Genomic DNA, 18,754 nt, shown 5'->3' with positions numbered 1-18,754 from the left:
AACTGCCCGTTCACTTAACCAGAATGCCCTCAGTTCCTTCATCAAAATCATTAGCGTATAAAATGAAAAGTTGTGGTCTCAACAAAACCTTGCAAAATTGGCTGCCATCCTGACAAGGACCATTTTACCCCCACTCTCTGCTTTCTGCTAAACAGTCAATCTTTTGTCCGTGCTAGTACTTTGACTCTAAAACCATGGGCTCTTACTCAGCAGCCTCCTGTGCAGGACTTTGACAAAGGCCTTCTGGATGTTCAAATAGATGATATCCATTGGCTCTCCTTTGTCTAACCTGCTTGTTACCTCCTCAAAGAACTCTAATAGATTTGGCAGGCATGACCTCCCCTTGATGAAATCATGTTGACTTTACCCTATTTTACCACACCCTTCCAAATATTTGCAGAGAGGAGAAAATGGTAAACTTGGCCCGTGAAATGTTGCTCCTGCAATGTATGAGAAACCAGGTACACTTCCTGTATTGCTTAGGAAATAACTTTTGGGACTGAGAAAGTGATGCAGGGAAGGACACAGAGTGTAAAGTCCTTATGTTTGTAGTTTGTTAAAAAGAGTGAAAGAGAGAGGAGAAATTTGAGTTGGTGAGTTGTGGGTAAGTTTGAGTAATTCATTCCTCGTTTATTGCTTGTAGTTGGTAAGGTTCACAATGGCAGGAGAACTTGGCCCTATGGAATACTGCTCCTGACACTTTCAGTGTCCATGGTGTCCATGCATACAGGAAGTAAGCTGAAATGCAACTCTTGATTCCCTGAATGTAGTGGCTGGAGCTGCAGATAGACTCACTGTGGAGCATCCATGATGTTGAGGATGTCGTGGGTGGCAGGTTTAGTAAGTTGTTCATACAAATAAGGACTACACAGGCAGAAGAGTGTGGGTGACTTCTTGGAAGACTGATAAGTACAGACAGGCAGTGCAGGGGCTACCTAGGCTATCCCTGTTTCAAAGAGCTATACTGTGTTGGATCTGTTAGGGTAAATGGCCTTTCAGGTTTGTGATACCATGTTTGGCGTGCTGCACAACAGGGAGAGCAAAGTCTAGGAGACCTTTATTGATTGGGAACTTGATTGTAAGGGGAACTGACAGGAGGTTCTGTGGCAGGAAATAAGACTCTTGAATGGCATGTTGCCTTCCTGGTGCCAGAGTCAGGGATGCCCCAGAGGGGCTGCAGGCCATTCTGAAGAGGGAGGGTGAATGCCCAGCGATTGTGGTACATGTTGGTATCAATGACACAAGTAGAAAAAATGAGGTCCTGCAACAGGAATTTCACGAGCTTGGTAGTGGATTAAAGAGGAAGACTACTAAGGTTGTAACCTCCAGATTACTTCCAGTATCACAGTGAGTAACATAGAAAGATCGATCAGATGAATGCGTGGCTAAAATAGTTGGTATAGGAGGTTTCTCATGCTGCTGTGGAGATTTTAAACTGATTTGGCATGGGAATGCAGTACACTGTAGATGTAACATTGAGAGCAAGGTCCAATCACATGTAGAGGGAGTGCAAGGAGCTTGACTGGCAAGGTGGATGAACTATGGTACTGTTGCATTCACTGAGACACGGCTGAAGGAAGGACAATAGAGGCAGCTCAGCATTCCAGACTTTTGTAGTTTTATGTGTGATTGGTGAGGAAGTAGTAGAGGTTGGCTATTTCATTATTGATAAAGGAAACCATCACTGAAGTAATGAGGGAGGATATCCACAAAGGGTCTTTCTATTTAAGGCCACCTTGGGAGAAGTTAGAAATAAAAAAAGGGGTGATTACCTTGCTGGGATTATTATAGCAAAATCACAGAAAAAGTATGAGGATTACCAGGGAAACAGTCTGTGTAGAGACCAAAGTAGCAACCTGTGCATAGAACCAGTGGATGTAGGTGTAGTCTTAAGTGAATATTTCTCAGTATAAGTATTCGCAGAAGGGAAAGGCATTGTAATCAGGATTTCAGTTGGGATGTTGAGGTTCTCAATCAAGATTTATGAGGAAGAGGCATTAGATATTTTGGCAGGCATAAAGATGCATAAAACCCCAGGGCCTGATGAAATGTATCACAGGCTGCTATAAGAAGTAAGAGAGGAGATTGCTGAAATTCTCGTGGAGATATCTAATACTCCACTGTCAACAGATGAAGTGCCAGATAACTGCAGGATGGCTAATGTGGTTCCTTTGTTCAAGAATGATAACAGAGATAGTCTAGCTAATTACAGAGCACCTAATCTGACGTTCGTGGTAGGGATGTTGTTGGAAAAAATTCTGATAAACTGGATTAATCAGTACCCAGAAAGGTAGGGATTGATCAGAGATAATCAGCATGGATTTATTAGACGAAGATCTTGTCAGACTAATTGAGTTTTTTTGAAAAAGGTGACTAAATACATTGATAATCACAGTGCAATTGATGTGATTTACATGGTCTTCAGTGAGGGTTTTGACAAGGTCCCACATGGAGAACTGGCTCAAAAGGAAAGAGACCATGGGATCCATGGCAAATTGGCAAGCTTAATAAAAAGACTTAACTTAGGTGGCCAAGGATAGTGAAGGGTTATTTGTGTGATTAAAAGCTCATGAACAGCAGTTTAACACAGGGATCAATGCTGGGACAGTTGCAGTTTGCTATATACATTAATAACATGGATGTGAATGTAGAAAATATAATTAGTAAGTTGGCAGATGACACAAAACTTGGAAGTGTTGATAATGAGGAGGATGGTCTCAGGCTGCAGTCTGATATTGATCAGCTGGGTAAATTAGGAAGAGCAATGGAAGATGAAATGTCATCCCAATAAGTGTGAGATGAGAAATTTTGGGACCTCTAATAAGGGAAGGATATATACAATGAATGGTAGGTCCCTAGAGACATATAGAAACATAGGGATCTTGGTGTACAATTCATAGATCCCTGAAGATGCCAGTACAGATAGACAGAGTGGTGAAGAAGGGTTGCTTACCTTCATGGTGTAGACTAACAGTAAGGAAGAGTTGAAAAGTATGGCGCCGGAAAAGCACAGCAGCTCGGGTAGCATCCGAAGAGTGGGAGAGTTAACGTTTCATAGGAATGTGGAGGGGGAAAGGGCTGAGAGGTAAGTGGGAAGGCAATAGGTGGTTCCAGGTGGGGGGTAATTGTGACAGGTTGATGGAAAGGGTGGAGTGGATAGGTGGGAAGGAAGGTGGGCAGGTAGAACAGGCCAAGAGAGCGGTGCCAAGTTGAAGGGTTGGGTCTGGGTTGAGGTGGTGGGAGGGAGGGGAGATTTGGAAATTAGTGAAGTCAGTGCTGTCATTGTCAGGATCCAAGGTGGAAGATGAGGCATTCTTCCTCCAGTTGGCGGGAGGCTTTGATTTGGCAGTGGAGGAGGCCCAAGGTTTGCAGGTCCTTGGAGCAGTGGGAGAGGGGAGTTGAAGTGGTTGGCTACAGGGTTGTGCAGTTGTTTGGTGCGTGTGTCCTAGACACATTTCCTGAAGTATTCAGCGAGTTGATGTCTTGTCTACCTGATGTAGAGGAGATTACGCAGTAGATGAGGTGGGTGGACGTGCAGGAAAATCAGGAAGAGCAATTCCACTCCAGGACATCCCAGATGGCCTCCTACTTCGAGGTCTGCAATTTCCCCTCCCACTTTGTCAACAATGCCCTCCAGCACATCTCCTCCACTTCCTGCAGCTCCACCCTTGAACCCCAACCATCTAGCTGCAACAAATAGAACTCCCGCTCCTCACCTTCCATCCCTTGAATCTCTAGACACAGTGCGTTATCCTCCTCCATTTCTGCCACCTACAGTCAGACCCCACCACCAAAGATATGTTTCCCTCCTCACCCCTATCTGCATTCTGCAGAGACCATTCCCTTCATGATTCCTTTGTTAGTTCCGCACCCCCTCCCCCACCTACTCATCCTCCACAACCGGCACCTTCTCTTCTCACTGCATGAGGTTTAAGACCTGTACCCACACTTCCCCCTTCAAGGCCACAAAGGATCATTTCTTATTCAGTGGAGATTTTTCTGCACATCCACCTACCTCACCTGCTGCACTGTTGCTCTTGATCTGGTCTTCTCTACACTGAGGAGACTGGATGCCAACTCGCGAAGCAGTTCAGGAAACATTTCTGGGACATGCACCAAACAACTCCACCGTCCTGTGACGGACCACTTCAACTCCCCCTCCCACACCCCCAAGGACATGCAAGCCATGGGCTCTTCGACCACCAACGCAAAGCTGCCTGAGGAAGAACGCCTCATCTTCTACCTCCAGTCCCTAGAACCACACAGTATCAACAGTGACTTCACTAGTTTCCAAATCTCTCCCTCCACCTCATCCCAGATCCAACTTGGCACTGCTCTCTTGACCTGTCTATCTGTCTCTCTTCCTTCCCATCAATCTGCTCCAGCCTCCCTTTCACAATTAGCCCGGCCAACACCCACATCCATCTACCGCCTTCCCACCTTCTTTCCCCTTATTCCCACTCCCACCCCTCTACATATCGCTCATCCCTTATCCTCCTCCACATTCTTGATGGAGGGCTTATGCCCAAAACATTAACTCTCCTGCTTTTCAAACGCTGCCTTTCCTGCTGTGCTTATGCAGCTCCCTACTTTGCGACTCTGACTCTCCAGCATTTGCAGTCCTCACTTTCTTCTTACATGAGTAAGGAAGTCTTGTTCCAACTTTATAAAACATTGGTTAAGCCACAGTGGGAATCCTGTGTGCAGTTCTGGTCACCATACATTCAGAAGGACTTGATTGCATTGGAGAGGGTGCAAGGAGATTCACCAAGATGTGCCTGGGCGGAAAGGTGTCTGTTATGTGGAAAGACTGGATTGGCTGGGTTTGTTTTCCTTGGAGCGGAGGAGGCTGAGGGACGAGTCTGATTGAGGGATACAAATTTATGAGAGGCACAGACTATTGATTGTGAGAATCTCTTCCCCTTGGCAGATGTGCCCAAGACCTCAGGGTCCTGAGAGGGTGGTAGAGACAAGTACTCTTGCAATATGTAAGAAGTGTCTGCCCACATGCCTGCTCCCACCACTGCTAAATCTCCTGTTCTTATCCCTGCTCCAGACCTCACCCTGCTCCCTACATGAAGGGCAAGTATGAATTAGACCCAATATTAAACACAAGATCTAATGTCTGATTATTCCTCGTTACTTTACCAACATACTGAGCCAATAACAGTCTGGTATATTTTCAATTAGCTTTTCAGTTGGACAACCCACCACAACAGAATATAAATCATCAACCCACTGACTGTAGTCTGACACTGCAGGACAGGGTTGTGGGAATGCAGCTCTTTCTTTTGAATGAGATGTTAAACTCAACCATTGTCTGCCCCCTCAGGAGATTGTGAAAAATTTAACATCCTTTGGGTTGAGATGGAATTTACAATTCAGTTTTGAGAATATGGGATAAAACTAAGCTCACAAGACTCGTGGAACATCATGACGGATAAGGGTTCTCAGCCAGTTGCTTTGATGTGGAATCTGGTGGCTGAGTTTTGTTACTGTTTTAAACATAGACACTGACCTAACGGCTACCTATTTGATTGCAGGGTGCACTATCTGGCCTTAGTGCCGCTTTCATACTGACAATGTGGATAGGAATTGGTGAGCATGTCTATCGACCACTACCTGTTCAAAGTCGACCGTTACCCCTCAGCACAGCAGGCTGCACTGATATCAACATTAACATCTCACAATCAGCAAGAGTAACAACACATCTCGCATCAAACCTGACGTCTAGGTAAAGTGAAATCAATGGTGACCTTGAACAAAACAGTTTTGTAGTTTGGTTCTGCTGTGGAAATTATATCACTCTGTTAAATTACCTTTACCATTTGTTTTCTTCCTCCCTGCCTTCCTCCTCTTCTTCCTTTTTATTAAATTTGTATAATGTAACAATTGGGTAAGTCATAAGTTCAACAAATCTTGACCAAACATTTGGCACCTGGCACAGACAGAATTGTCAATACATTCTCTTCCTTGCTTCTGCTTGTTGAGCAGTTTCATCAGTCATATATCAGGTGGAGATTCAACTTAGTTTAGCAGCCTCTGACCTTGGTCAAGAACACATATTCTCCTGACTTTTTTGTGTGGGAAGGCTGCTTCCATCCCTAGACTAATTTGTGCTTTTTTTTAAAACAGTCTTATTGGTCTTAATATGGGAAGAGAAGAGGAAGATTCTAAAAGGTCCAGGTTTCTCAGCACACTAGGAATGATAATTACTGTTAATGATGGGAGCAATGGAAAACTGCACCAAATCCCCACTATAACTGCCTCCCAACCTCAACCCCAAACCCTATTTCAGACCTCTTTGATGCTCTGTAAATTCTTATTAGTTTTCTGTATTTTTAATTGTGGGCTGAAATCAGAAAATCACTTCTTTTAAAATACGAAGGGTTGTTGCACTTTTTAAAAGCAAATTGCCTGACACTCATTGTAAATGCTGTTTATACAGCAGCTTGTTCAAGTAACAGTGAAAATCTGGAATGGGAACATAGGTATAAATGAAGTTTTAGGCAGTAATAAGCAACTAATTGGTGTCTAAACTCGTGGCCAGTTTTCGATGGCAAGGGTCTTCTACCTGGTATAGTTACGTGATTAATATGAAACAACTAAATAGCTTGGGGGTGTGAACAAGATAGTCACAGGCAATTGGATCGCCACAAATGCAGTTGACTGCAATAAAAGACATCTCAAGGATCATTTCAGCAAATCTTATGGACAGAGACTAGAGCAGCCTTTCTGGTTTTTCCTTCCATCCATTTCTCCTATGTTCCTTTTCCTCTCTGCACGTGTGTAGAGGGGGAGTTTATAAGGGGATTAGAGTGTTAATTAGTAGAGCGTTATGTCAACAGTTCACAATTTTTTTTATTAGTGTCTAGTAATTCATAATAGTCATTCTCATTAAGTGCAGAAATTTGGTCTGTACTGTTGGTCAATATGGTTCAGAAAGACAGGGAAATGAGGGAATTCTGTGTAAATTTTAAAAACTTTGACTTTTGTGATGAATCAAGGACGAGTGGGGCTTGATTTCCCGTGTGCTACCCCAGTGGGACGGAACATTTCTCTGAAATCCCCTGATAAGGAGTCTCTGAAGGTACTTTTGGTCAATACATAGGGGTAAAACTTCTCTGACATCCAACTCAATCTTTGGCAGAATCCTTGGAGAAACAGCGCAAAAGACAAGGAATTAAAGTTCAAGGAATAAAATACATTTTTGTTCATGCCAGCGTTTGTCAAAAGTAGGCAATGTCCAGTGGCTCTTCAGTGACTCAGACATTTACAGTATAGAAGGATGCCAGTCAGCCCATCATGTTTAAACCAGTCAACAAAGATCTGACTACAGTGATCCCCTTGACCAGCTGTTGTCCCATAGTACTGGAGGTTATGACAATGCATGGGAATATCGAAATATTGCTTAAATGTTTCGAGAGTTAATGACTCAATCACCCTTACAGGCAATCCATTCAGTTACTCCTCATTTTCCATCTTAATCTTCTGTTTCTTTCCTTAAATTTATGCCTCTTGGATATTGACTCCTCTGATAATTAGAAAGGAGTGAGCCATTCAGCCCCTTGAGCATTCCACCATTTAATAAGATCATGACTGATCTGTGCCCCTAGTTAACTACATATACTTGCCTTCAGCCCATATCCCTTAATACCTTTGTCAAAAATTTATCTATCTCAGATTTAAAATTAATAACTGATCTAGCATCCACTGCTATTTATGGATGACAGCTGCAAATATTGAGCTCACATTGTGTATAGAAGTGCTTCCTAGCATCTCTCCGATGAGGTCTGGGAATCAGGCCAGGTAATCAGGGTTTTGGGGTGGTTTTTGGATCTCCCATCTTGGAGTAAGGTCTCACCCTGGAGTAAGTCTAGACAATTGAAAAAGCGAAGATTGGTCGATTCCGAAGTTTAGAGTGGTATGGGCCAAATGCAGACAAATGGGATAGTTTAGTTTGGGAAACTTAGTTGGCATTGACGAGTTGGACTGAAGGTTTTGTTTTGTGCTGTATGACACCATGAAGTGCCTGGCACTAATTCTCAGACTAAAGTCCATGTAGACCATATCAAATGCATTACCCTGATCAACACACCAGATTACTTCCTCAAAATTGAGTCAAATTTGTCAAACACAGTCTCCAAATCCATGCTATCCATTAATAACATCTGTTTCTCCAAATGCAGATATATTATTTTCAACAACTTCACCATCAATTATAGACTAATTGGTTTATAATTTCCTTGTTTATCCTTTCCCTACAATTTTTAATAAGCAGACAATATTAGCACTCTTTCAATTCTCTAACACCTCACCTGTGGCCAGAAAAGAATTTTAAGTTACTGCCAGGGCCCTGAAAGCTGCTGTTTTAGTGTGTTGGTTAGTTTGTGGGCTACCATGATGCCAAGGGGTCTGAGTAGCCTAGCAGTCATTTCCGAGATGCCTTTGATGTTGGAGAGAGTGACTAGGGTTTCTGGATGTCCTTTGTCTGCTTGTTTGGCTTTGTTGCTGAGAAATCAGTGGACTGTGTTCATTGGGTACCCATTCTTTTTGAATACACTGTATAGGTGATTTTCCTCTGCTCTGTGTAGTTCCTCTGTGCTGCAGTGTGTGGTGGCTCGTTGCAATAATGTTCTGATGCAGCTTTATTTGTGGATGTTAGGGTGATTGCCTCTCTAGTTCAATATTTGGTCCGTATGTGTTGATTTCCTGTAGACACTGGTTTGAAGTTGCCCATTGGCTGTTGGGGAAGCGAATGAACTTGGAAGACCCTAAACAGATAACAAGCAAAACTAATGTTATTTACAAAATACCATGCAAGGATTGTAACAAACACTACATTGGACAAACAGACAGAAAACTAGACACCAGGATATATGAACATCAACTAGCCACAAAACGACATGCCTCTCTCTCATTAGTATGCTTACACACAGATGAGGAAAGACACCAATTCGGCTGGGACAACACATCCATTCTAGTACAAGCCAAACAGAAACACTCACGAGAATTCCTAGAAACATGGCATTCCAACCAGATCTCTATCAACAAACACATCGAGTTAGACCCCATCTACCACCCGCTGAGAAAAGAATAGGAAATGACATCACCACAGGAAATGATGTCACCACAGGAACTGACGTCACCAAACCAAAGAAATCCAAACATATAAATAGAAAGCAGGAATTATCAACAGTGCTTTGCCTGGAGGCCCACTGAAGACGTTACTTAGTAGGGTGACGAAACGTCTGAAAATGAACCTTCCAGGTCAATGAGCAAACCTACATCCAGAACCTCAACCTGAACTACAAATCTTCAGAAAACTTGTTAACATCTTATGTAGGCCAACATATTGAAGACTGCGAAAACCACCTGTACCTCCTCCCTATGTTGATTTACTTTGATATTTCACATTCCTTCACCCTGATATCTATATTGACAGCATCCTTTTCCATTATAAAAACAAACATAAAGTATTAATTGAGGTCTATGCCCATACCTTTTACATCCTCACACACATTGTCTCTCTGCTCCCAATAGGACCTTCTCTTTCCCTAGTTATTCTCTTCCTCTTTATGTATTTTTTTTAAAAAATCCTTTGGGTTTTCCTTAATTCTACCTGCCAACACTTTCTCATGCACTCTGAGCTTTCCATTTTCCTTTTTAAGCTTAGGTGAGCTTTAAAAACTGTATTTACGATCTAAATTTAAATCAATATCCAATCACAACAACAGAAATACCAAAAACAGAAGTTGCTGGAAAAGCGCAGCAAGGCTGGCAGGATCTGTGAAGAGAAATCAGAGTTAATGTTTCAGATCCAGTGAACCTTCCTTAGCAGTTCTGAGGAAGGGGCAGCGGACCTGAAACGTTAATTCTGATTTCTCTTCACAGATGCTGCCAGCCTTGCTGAGCTTTTCCAGCAACTTCTGTTTTTGTTTCTGATTTACAGCACCCACATTCTGATTTTTTTTAAAAGAGAGAAATATCCATCAATTACTTATTGGTCACGTGAGATGTCATGATTTTGTTTTGTTGAACTAACTCTGTCTCCAGTCTGTTTGCTCTGGATCTTTCTGCTCTCACTGCTCCCTTTACCCCAAATGTCATTGCTCCAGAGGCACACACAGGTCCACTGTTGGTCTTCCTGCTTCTGGATTATCACTTTGTTGACTCTTCTCAGTGTAGCTGATTGTCTTGAGTTGTCAGCTCGCTCACTCAAAATGGTATGTTCCTCTCTGGGGCCATAAGTGGTTTGTTTGCCAGGGTCAGGGATGTCACTGAACAACTGCAAAACATTCTGAAGGGGGAGGGACAAAAAGATTGAAGTACATTTTGATACCAATGACCATAGGTATGAGGTGCTGCAAGTACAATTTTGGGAGGTAGGAAGTAGGTTAAAAAAATGGACCAATAGATGTGCATTGCTTCAGGACCCCCATATTCATGAAGAGAAATAGCAAGTTAGAAAGATGAATGGAGAGGTAGTGCAGGAGGCAGAGCTTTTGTGGTTGGTGGGACTGTATAAGGCAGATGGGTTGGACCTGAACAATGGGATCAGCATCCTTATGAGGAGGTTTGCTGGTGCTGATGAGAGGGTTGAAAATGATTTAGCAGGGGGCTGTAATCCAGAGAGAATGTTCAGCAGGAGGAATTGCCCAGCCCAAATTAAAAGAGACAGCAAGTAAGTCAGGAAGACAAAGACATTATAGACCAGTTAAGGCACAGGGGAGTTTGGCAACGTTTGTTTGAGGGGAACTTCAAAGTGCATGGTAAAATAAAGTCAGCACAGTTTCGCCAAGGAAAGATCATGCCTGACAAATCTATTAGAATTCTTTGAGGGAGTAATGAGCAAGTTAGGCAAAGGAGAACTAGTGGACACGATGTATTTGGATTTCCAGATGGCTTTTGCTGCACAGGAGACTGCTAAATAAGATAAGATCCCATGGTATGAGGGGCAAGGATAGAGAATTGGCTGACTGGCAGAAAGAAGAGGATAAGGGAGTCTTTTTTAGGATGGCAGCCGGTGACTAGTGGAGTTCTGCAGATGTCAGTGTTGGGACCATAACTATTCATATTAAACATTAACGATCATGACAAAGGAACTGTCAGCATTGTTGCTTAGTTTGAAGATGACACAAAGATAGGTGGAGGAACAGATAATAAAGAGGCAGAGAGGCTGTAGAGGAACTTAGACAGGCTAGGAGAGTAGGCACAGAAGTGGCAGATGGAACACAGTGTGGAAAAGTGTGCGGTTATGCACTTTGGTAGGAACATTATTTTCTAAACGTGAAAAGGCTTCAGAAATCTGAAGCACAAAGAGAGTTAGGAATCCTAGTTTAGGATTCTCTTAAGGTTAAGACTGCATGATTAGTTGGCAGTTCGGAAGGCTAATGCAATGATGGCATTTATTTCGAGAGGGCTGTAATGTAAGAGCAAGGATTTACTTCTGGAAAAGGTTTTCAGTCAGACAACATTTGGAATATTGCAAACAGTTTTGTTCCCATATCTAAGGAACGATATGCTGGTATTAGAGGGGATCCAGAGAAGGTTCATAAAAGTGATCCTGGGAATGAAGGAGGGATCATATGAGGTGTGGTTAATGACTCTGGGTCTGTACTTAATGGAGTTTAGAAGGACGAGAAGGATCTCATTGAAACTTTCAGTATACTGAGATGCCTGGATAGACTGGACAAAGAGATTGTGTTTCCAATAGTAGGAGATATGAGTACCCAAGGACACAGCCTCTGAGTGAAGGGATGGCTGTTTATAATTGAGATGAAAAGGAATTTCTTCACATAGAGGATAGTGAATCTATGGAACTTTCTGCCACAGAGGGCAATGGAGACCAAGTCAATGAGAGCCTTTCAGGCAGACAGGTTATTTATTAGTAAAGGGATCAAAAGTTACAGGGAGCAGTCAGGAGAATTTAGAAGAATGAGGGGTGATCATATTGCTATATTGAAGATGATAAAAGGTGTGGATAAAACTAACGTGGAGCAGATGTTTCTCCTTGTGGGGCATTCTAGGACGAGAGGTCATAGTCTTAGGATAAAGGATACCAAAGTTAAAACAGTTGAGGAGAAACTATTGCTCCCTAAGGGTTGTGAATCTGTAATTCGCTACCCCAAATAGCAATGGATGCTGGGTCAGTGAGTAAATTCAACGAGGAGCTAGACAGATTTTTAATTGGGAGAAAGTGGGGAGTGCAGATTCTGGAGATCAGAGTCAAGACTGTGGTGCTGGAAAAGCACAACAGATCAGGAAGCATCTGAGGAACAGGAGAATCAGCGTTTCGGGCATTAGGAATTTAATTGGAAATGGGTTGAAAGGATATGGAGAGAAAGCAGGAAAATGGGTGTGAGGATAGAATGGCGGAGCAGATTTGGTGGGCCAAATGGCCAATTTCTGTTCCTATATCTTATGAACTTTTATGAATGTTGAGAAACATATCGGCCATAATTGAAAACTGAAGCAGACTTGATGGGGCTAATGGCCTAATTCTGCTCTTTAACTTTATGGTTTTATGGTCTTATGTGGATGTCCTGCTACTACAACAATGATGTTAGGAAGGGAGTTCCAGGATTTCATTCACCGACAATATAGTTCCAAGTCAGGATGGAGAGTGTTTCAAAGGGGAATATGTTGGTGATCATTTTCCACACATCTGCTGCCCTTGTCATTCTAGGTGGAAGAGATCACAAATTGGAAGGTACTTTAGCAAGGAGCTTTGGCAAGTTCCTGAAATGTATACATGATAGAACAGCCACTGTGTGTCACTGGCAGGGGTGGTGAGTTTTGAAGATGGTGGATAATGACTGATCTCAAAAGTTTACCTTCATAAGATTTTATTCTACAAGTGACATTTCAGTTTCCCAAATTATTATTTTCTATTAAGGATACCAACTTAGTCATGTACTGTGTTATAGATTGAAAATATCCCAACTTAGCAGATATGCAGGCAGCAGAGAATCAGGCTTTAGATTTGGAACAGCAGTAAATGAACAATTATACTCCTCAATCTAAGCTCCATTTTATCAACAATCTACTTCACAATAAAACACATTTGATCTTTGCCTTACTTTAATACCATCCTTAAACTTCAGCATTCCTAAAAGGTGTCCAGAATTTGAAACTATTGGTCTTGTAGTTATCAGAAGGCTTTAATTCCTAGTTTACATTTTGCATTGTTTAAGTTCTGTACTTCCAAACATTTTAGTGACAACCTTCAATTGTTTTCTCATTTTCAATTTCAGGCCAGCAATCGCAGACACTTTGTATTCAATCTCATATCTTTACTTGAGCCCAATCGGTACACTGATTGTTGTGGTTGTTGGTCTCATAGTCAGTTTCCTGACAGGTGGGTGTTTCCTCTGAGTTTATCAGGGCTTCATAGACTGGTGAGATGGTAACAGTATTTAAAGAGCTATAAAGCAATATTAATTGTGTGCAATAAAAAATAAGTCAGCCAACAGCATGTTTTCTTACACAGCTCTGTCCAAATATGAGCGACCATCCATCCTGAACAGGAATGAGTTTTGGCATCCTTACTTTGCAGCAGGACCCTACAAAATGAGTTTAGGGATCCATGTTTTGCAGCAAATGCCCATCAGAATGAGTTTGGGGATCCACACTGTAGTTAATCCCTGTGGAAATGAAATTATGGATCCGCACTTTGCACCACATCCCCATGGCAAGGATATTGGGGACCTATATTTTGCAGCTGTTCCCCCTGGGAATCTGCACTGCAGCTGATCTCTATGGCAATGAGATTGTAGGTTCACACTTTACAGCAGAATCTCTGTAAGAATGAGTTTGGGGATCCATCCTTTGAATTTTCAGCATTGACCCACTGTATTGCTGATAAAATCAAGCAAGTGCTCGAGTTTCCTCCAATAGTGGAGTCAAACTGGCTACTGACATCAAATACAAAGGTTTATTTCAGCTTGAAACATTAACTTCATTTCTCTCTCCACAGATGATACCGAAGATTTCCAGTGTTTTCTAGTTTTATTTTAGACATACAGTATCAGCTGTACTTTGCTTTTGCTGCAGGGTTCTTTTTAATCTTCACAAATTGAAATTGACTGAACCTTCTGAGACATTATTTATGTAAAGTTAGTTTACTTTCATTAAAAAAGTCATCATTGATCAATTCCTGCGGCTATCCTTAAACTTCAAACATTGTGAATGTTTTGTTGTGAAGATGACACTGTCTGAAAGACAGAAAGTACCTGGTCAGAGTTTGCCAAAGCTTCCCTTATCTGACTGTTACAGTGCGACAGAATGACTCTGCCAGTCTGTTCACACCCCTAGATAGTTTAATCAAACTGACATCTGGCCTCTAGATATTTTAATCAGCCAGTTCATGTGTTTACACGGGTGTGTGGCACAGGTGGGACAATGAAGCTGGACATTTTGGCCCAGAGACAGGGAAACTATCACTGCCACAAGACTCCTCATTTGGCCTCTACATATTTTATAATTAAACTGTTCAAAATATGTGACCACACACATCTGGAGCAAGTGGGACTTGAACCCAGGCTTCTTGGCCTGAGGTAGGGACATTACCACTGCACCACAAGAGCCTTCTAAAGCCTACTGCACCTGGTGTTCCCAGGCAGTTTCCCAGCCAGGTATTAACCAGACCTGAATTTGCTTAGCATCCGAGATTAGTCATTTTGAGATTAGTATGGCCATAGGCCATGTTTGGCCTCCACTAGTGATGGTGACTGTGATCAGCTGTTTGCTCCTGACATCACCTAGCATTTCTCCAATCTCAGTAGGTTTTCAGAGAAGTTGTTCTTGCCATGTGATTGATGTGCACTGAATCCACTACTGATTCCCACAGGAGGGAAGAAGAACGTGGTGGACAAGAAGCTCCTGATGACTTACAAGGATTCGCTATGCTACAACATCTATGTCAACAGAAGTCTGCGTGCACTGGTACTCGACAACGATTAGCATAAAGGATTGGCTTATTAATCGAAGACAGAGAATTAGGATAAAGGCATTGTTTCATGATAGCAACCTGTAACTAGTGGAGTAGCACAGGGATCAGTGCTGTGGCTGCAGTTGTTTACAATATATAGTGACTTGATTGAGGAATGTGAATGTTAAGTTTACAGATGATACAAGGATAGGTGGGAAGGTAAACGGTGGCATATAGACATTGAGTGAGTGGGCAAAACTTGGAAGACGGAATACAATGTGAAAAACTGGGAGGTAATGCATTTTGGCAGGAAAAATAGAAGAGCTGAATATTATTTGAATAGGGAAAGATTGCAGAAAGGTGCAGCCCAGAGAATTGGGAGTTCTTGACATAACTCACAAAAAGCTAGCATGCAAGTTCAGAAGGTAATAGGGAAGCTTTTATTTCAAATGGAATGCAGTATAAAAATATGGAGGTTTTGCTAAAACAGTACCAGGCATTCAACTACACCTAGTATACTGTGACCAGTTTGGTTCCCTTATCTAAGGAAATATATGTACTGGAGTTATAGGCAGACCAGAGAAGTTTCACAAGGTTGACCAGAAACTGGACTAGCCATATAAATGGAGTGGTTACAAAAGCAGGCCAGATGCTAGAAATCCTCTAACATTGCAACACCTTCAAGAAGCTTGACACCATCCAGGACAAAGTAGCCTGTTTGATTGGCACCATATCCACACATATCAATGATGCTCAGTGGAAACAGTTTGTACTCTATTATACGTAGAAATTCACCTTCCAAACCCAGGACCATAACCATCTAAGAGGACAAAGGCAGCCAATTCATGGGAACACCATCAATTGCAAATTTCACTTCAAACCACTCACCATCCAGAACTGTAAATATATTGCCATTTCTTCATTGTTATAGAGTCATAGAGATGTACACCATGGAAACAGACCCTTAGGTCCAACCCAATCCATGCCAACCAGATATCCCAACCCAATCTAGTCCCACCTGCCAGTATCCCTCCAAACCCTTCCTATTCATATACCCAACCAAATGCCTTTTAAACGTTGCAATTGTACCAGCCTCCACCACTTCCTCTGGCAGCTCATTCCATACACATACCACCCTCTGAGTGAAAAAGTTGCCCTTTAGGTCTCTTTAATATCTTTCCCCTCCCGCCCTAAACCTATGCCCTCTATTTCTGGACTCCTCGACCCCAGGGAAAAGACTTTGCTATTTACCCTATCCATGCCCATCATCATTTTGTAAACCTCGATAAAGGTCACCCCTCAGCCTCTGACGCTCCAGAGAAAATAGACCCAGCCTGTTCAGCCTCCCCTTTAACTCAGCTCCTCCAACCGTGGCAACATCCTTGTAAATCTTTTCTGAACCCTTTCAAGTCTCACAACACCTTTCCGTTAGGCAGGAGATCAGAATTGCATGCCAGTCCACCCCAGTAGCATTATGTGTCTACCTACAACACATGCATTGCAGTGGGTAAAGTAGACAGCTTATCACCATCATCTTCTCCAGGGCAGCAAGAAATGGGCAATAAATGCTGAAACAGTCAGAGATACCCATATCCGATGAGCAAATTTTTAAAAAATGTGAAGACCAAGTATGATTGGATTTTCTTATGAGGAGAGGCTGAATAGGTTGGGCTTATATTCTGTAGAGTTTAGAAGAATGAAAGGTGACCTTATTGCAATCTATAAGATTCTTAGGAATTTAGACAGTGTAGATGTGGTGAGATTATTTCCCTTTGTAAATGGGTATGAGATCAGAGGGCATAATTTTACATTAAGGCATCACCCGTTTAAGACTGTGATGAGCACGAATTTCTTCTCCTGAGTGCAGACAATCTATGGATTTCATTACCACAGACAGCTGTGGGTCATTAAATGTATATTCATGGTTGAAAACAGTCAGATATTTAATTAATAAGGGAATCAAGTGTTACGGTAATACGATGGGAAGGTGGATTTGAGGATTATTAAATCAGCCATGATCTCATAGAACAGCAAAGCAGACTCAGTGGGCTGAGTGACTTACTTCTCCTTCTACATCCTATGGTCTTGAGGATTTATGCATGAGAATGATAATACCGTTTCAACCGTGATTTGTGCATTAATGCATGTTTTGGACCAAATTACAAATTCTCTTGTGTTTAGTGTCACTTGTTTCACGTAACTGTGCCCTATATGATCTGGAATAGGCCTTTACTTAATAGTCTGGAGTGACGTTCAGTTGAAGGACTGTGAATGATTACTGTAGATAATTTTCAAACAGTAAGTGAACAGACTAATGAATATAGTGAATTACTAATCACTTTATAACATTCCCCATAGCAGACTATAACAAGATCCTCCATACTGCCGCTGGTGGTGTGTTAAATGCATTTTCAAGCCAAATTCTCTAGCCAGTCCTGTGTTCAAAAAGATTCTTGAAGATTGATATCCTGAGTAAATCTCCCCAGCTATCTAAATTTCAGTTTGTCCCTTTCTGGCTGAACAGGAACCAGAGAATCTTTGTGCCTGAGTATTGAGCTGCATAACGAGGGGACACAACGTTTTCTAACTGACACAGTTCAAAATTCTGCAAGTGGCTGAAAACCAATGTCAGTGTTAGTTTTTCAAATTTTCCATAAGAAAAAAAATAACAAAGTTAGTGTCCTCCATGAGCAAATCAAATTTCGAGTGGATTATCCACTTTTCAACTACAATCGACCCCAGGTCAGAGATCAACTGTCTTAGGGTGTGAGATACTCGAGGATATTTAGAGAACAGCCATAAGACTGGAAAAGCCTGACCTTTTCTACCTAGAAATGACCAAAGGATTCTTAATAAGTAACGTACCAATTATGAGAAATTAAGTTATGTTCACTATAGCCAGAATACTGCTCCAAACCAAATCATTTCAATACAGCATTATCAACTCTAAGTGACATTCTTTTCCCCCATGAGGAGTGTACTACATGTGAAATGAACATTTGGGTGGAAATGTTGGCATGAATTACCTGGAATGTAAAACAGCTGGATATTTGTAATGTCGTAACATTACAATACCTCTGTAACATGTAGAACTTGAAACCAGATCTCATGGCCCAGATGTAGGGTCACTACCACCACCCCATAAGAGCCCTGAACTAAAACTTATATTTCCTTGAGCTTCTATGAAGTGGTCACCAAAACTTCATTGAAAAATCAGTTGTGCTGACATAATGGTTGATCAGTTGAGAGAAGAATCTGAGGAAGTTATTGGCTATACATATTTGCAGGATAGATTCCCAAACAGAAAACTAGATGGAACTTTTGTTTCTGAAAGACTGTGAATTGATGCTGTTTGTGCTGCTTTGACTCTTGATGTTGTTCCTTTAGATATTGTCCCCTCAGGACCAACAAGATACGATTGCTGAGGAGGAGCTGGAAGCAATAGCTGACACAGAAAAGGTCACCCCCACATTCACTGACCAGGAGCCCACAATCACTGACCAAGAACCCACATCCACTGATCAAGAGCCCACAGCCACCGAACAGGAGCCCGATTCTGAGAAAAAGAATGAGGAATCCACAACAGACTTATAGTTAGCATGTAGACTTTTATTGACTAACGTACAGTGAATAAATCATCAGACTGTGGAGATACTGAATACAATTGCTTAACATCTGTGTAAAATTACCCCGTACATTCTTTCAAAGATTGCTGGACTCGAAATAACATAAAACTGTTCCCTTCCCACCAATGCTCCTCTTCGCAAAAGGGTGTAAATTGATTAATTTTTCCATTCCACTTCCAGTCAAATCAAACTAACA

The 18,754-nt window shown here is 41.9% G+C and overlaps 1 protein-coding gene across 1 annotated transcript in view; it reads left to right on the top strand.

The window, feature by feature from the left end:
• The window catches only part of LOC132828237 (sodium-coupled monocarboxylate transporter 1-like), an 88,811-nt gene extending 70,412 nt beyond the window's left edge, over nt 1-18,399 (top strand). Inside the window, exons 12-13 of the mRNA XM_060845199.1 lie at nt 5,544-5,734; nt 18,320-18,399. Of these exons, the coding sequence (XP_060701182.1) occupies nt 5,544-5,734; nt 18,320-18,377 (249 nt within the window). The 3' untranslated portion in view covers nt 18,378-18,399. The remainder of the gene's footprint in view (nt 1-5,543; nt 5,735-18,319) is intronic.
• The last annotated feature ends 355 nt before the right edge of the window (nt 18,400-18,754 follow it).

Source organism: Hemiscyllium ocellatum, chromosome 26 (assembly GCF_020745735.1).
Source record: "Hemiscyllium ocellatum isolate sHemOce1 chromosome 26, sHemOce1.pat.X.cur, whole genome shotgun sequence".
Taxonomy (NCBI): domain Eukaryota; kingdom Metazoa; phylum Chordata; class Chondrichthyes; order Orectolobiformes; family Hemiscylliidae; genus Hemiscyllium; species Hemiscyllium ocellatum.
Note: the sequence above shows the minus strand (reverse complement) of the source record. Positions and strands in the feature narration are given on the sequence as shown.